This window comes from Pristiophorus japonicus, chromosome 15 (assembly GCF_044704955.1).
Source record: "Pristiophorus japonicus isolate sPriJap1 chromosome 15, sPriJap1.hap1, whole genome shotgun sequence".
NCBI lineage: Eukaryota > Metazoa > Chordata > Chondrichthyes > Pristiophoridae > Pristiophorus > Pristiophorus japonicus.
The window spans coordinates 127,031,674-127,034,529 of record NC_091991.1 but is presented as its reverse complement, the minus strand read 5'-3'; the positions used below and the strand labels follow the sequence as shown (position 1 = coordinate 127,034,529).

General features: G+C 44.5%; 1 protein-coding gene across 1 annotated transcript; it reads left to right on the top strand.

Moving 5' to 3' along the window:
- The first annotated feature begins 1,512 nt into the window (after positions 1-1,512).
- On the top strand, positions 1,513-2,433 carry LOC139281599 (putative nuclease HARBI1). The gene has a single exon (XM_070901748.1). The coding sequence runs from the start codon at positions 1,513-1,515 to the stop codon at positions 2,431-2,433; it is 921 nt and encodes a 306-aa protein (XP_070757849.1).
- The last annotated feature ends 423 nt before the right edge of the window (positions 2,434-2,856 follow it).

Genomic DNA, 2,856 nt, shown 5'->3' with positions numbered 1-2,856 from the left:
AATCAAATTGGTCAGGGTAGCCTTGAGGAAGAATTCATAGAGTGCATAAGGGTTCCTTGAGCAGTATGTAACGGAACCAAACAGGGGGCAGGCTATCTTAGATCTGGTTCTGTGTAATGAGATAGGATTAATAAACAATCTCCTAGTAAAGGATCCCCTTGGAATGAGTGATCACAGCATGATTGAATTTCAAATTCAGATGGAGGGTGAGAAAGTTGGATCTCTAACCAGCGTACTAAGCTTAAATAAAGGAGACTATGAAGGTATGAGGGCAGAGTTGGCTAAAGTGGACTGAGATAATAGATTAAAGTGTAGGATGGATGATGAACAGTGGTGTACATTTAAGGAGATATTTTACACTCTCAAGAAAAATATATTCCAGTGAGGAGGAAAAGGTATAAGAGAAAAGATAGCCATCCATGGCTAACTAAAGAAATAAAGGATGGTATCCAATTAAAAACAAGGGCATACAAAGTGGCCAATACTAGTGGGAGGACAGAAGACTGGGAAGTTTTTAAAAGCCAACAAAGAATAACTAAAAAAAATGATTGGCCCAAAAATTCCGATGTCCTGGGCCCATACGAAGTTTCTACGGACCCGGGAAGGCATCGGAAAAAACGGTTTTCAGCGCAAAATGCGCATGCGCTGATAACCGTCTTTTCCGATCTGTCAAGCTGGAGCTGGACAGGTCCTCCCCATGCGCTAGAGAACTGAGTTCTCGCACACACTTCTGCATTTTAGAAATCTTCTGCCCAGGATTAGGGCACGAAAGTTCTGTGACAGATAAAGCAGGCGTATAGCCTGCATTCTGTGTGCAGAGCTGTTGAAGGAAGCAAGTAATTATGGTACATTACGGGTAGTTTACTGTTTAAAGCCTGACATCAGCACCGTAGTTGTTAATATTTATTAGAAGGGTTGTTTGAGATTGTCCTTTATAGCTGCTTTGAAGGCTGCATGTTGAATGGAAACATTTCAACAGTAAAAGAGCTGGTGCTTTCGGTAATGGTTGTAGTATACTTAGCATAGACCAGGAATAATTCTCTGATCTTCCTAGTCTGCGTCGTGGTGGTGGTGGTCCAGCATCTTCCAACTTCGCATCGGGGGAAGCTTTTTATTTCTATTTTTAACCCATAAAAACATTCTGACCTTCTTTCACTCACAAACATCATTGCAAGTTGGCCCCATTTACTGGTGCCTCTCCCCAAAATTAAAGCAATGGTCAGTTTAGACAATAAGCCTAATTAAAAGACACTCCTGTGCTTTAAATCATTGCTAACCATTCATTGTGGTCAACAACCACCAAAGCATGAGTGGCTGGAGCTGGAGTCAGTGGGCCCGGGGTACAGGGTCAGTATATGGACAAATACACAAGCTGAAAAACAGGGAGAGAGGACCAGAGGGAGAGAGGGAGGGGGTTAGTGTGTGTTAGGCCCTACCGACTTTTAAAGTGAGTTCTACAAGTATTTCCTTCTTCCCTCCTATGTGTACAGCATCTAACTGTGAGGGAGAAACATGCCTGCGTATGATATACAGATGTGTGACATTCTGGAGCAGAGAAACATACGTCGCAAGGAACAACTGAGAAGATTTCTGAACCATCAATGCCTCCTCATCAGAAGGAATAACTACCCACTACAGGGAGTGTTCAGGGAGAGGCTATCGTTTGAAATGATGTCAGCGGAGTTATGTGTGAGGAAGTTGCGCTTCAGCAAAGAGGCAATCGGACGACTGTGTGACAAGTTGAGGGACAACCTTCAAACATGCCCCACGACCCACACTGCTTTGTCTGTGTCCATGAAGGGGACCACCGCATTGACCTTCTTTGCATCAGGGACATTTCAGATAGGCACCGGTGACCTTTCAAGCATCAGCCAGTGTGCTGCGAGGTCCTGCATTCACCAGGTAACGGACGCCATATTACGTCGGGGCGATCAGTTCATACGTTTTGACTTGTCTGCTCCACAGCAAAGGGAGGAGCGTGCCCTTGCTTTTTATAGAATTGCTGGCTTCCCAAAAGTGATTGCGGCCATCGATGGAACCCACGTTGCATTGAAGGCACCGAGTAGTAATGCTGTGAGATTCATCAAAAGGAAGGGGTATCATTCATTAAATGCAGTGATCGCCTGTGATGCGAAAATCAGGATCCTAAGCATGAACACAGGTCACTGTGGAAGTAGTCCTGACTCCTTTGTCCTCCAGCACTGCAACTTATATGACTGTCTCAACCAATTGCCTCCAGGATCCGCATGGATATTGGGCGACAAGGGCTACCCACTAAAAACGTGGCTGATGACACCATACCGCAGGACCAATAATGAGGCACGGGAGAGATACAACCAAGCACATGTGGGGACACGTCAAGTTGTCGAGAGGACAATCGGGGTTTTAAAATCACGCTTCCGGTGCCTGGACAAATCAGAGGGGGCATTGTAGTACAGTCCTGCAAAAGTGGCAAGGTTGTGGTGGCCTGTTGCACTTTGCACAACTTTGCCCTGAAACAAGGACTAACTCTTAACCCTTTAGATGAACTCCCTGCTGAAATGGAAGATCTTGAAAATGTCCCAGTGGGAAGGCGTGAAGGAGAGGAGCGAGCTGTTGCGAAAGCAGAGCTGTCAGGGAACAGCTAGTAGCCAACACGTTTACGAGGTGATGATACTGTCGCCTCCTCCCTCCCCTCCTGCCCCAGCCCAGCAAGGCACAGAAAAGAAGAAACAGAATTTTAAAGTGAAAAAGTAAAATTTTATTGCTTCAAAGTTTTTCATCTTTGTTAGATAATTGCTACTTTAAAACATTTTCAAAAATGATTAAAACATGTAAACAGTTTAAAGTAACTTCTTTGGATTCTTACTGTAATAA

What these genes read in the sequence shown, in the direction of transcription:
- LOC139281599 (XM_070901748.1), top strand. Translation starts at nt 1,513, where the DNA reads ATGCCTGCGTATGATATACAGATGTGTGACATTCTGGAGCAGAGAAAC.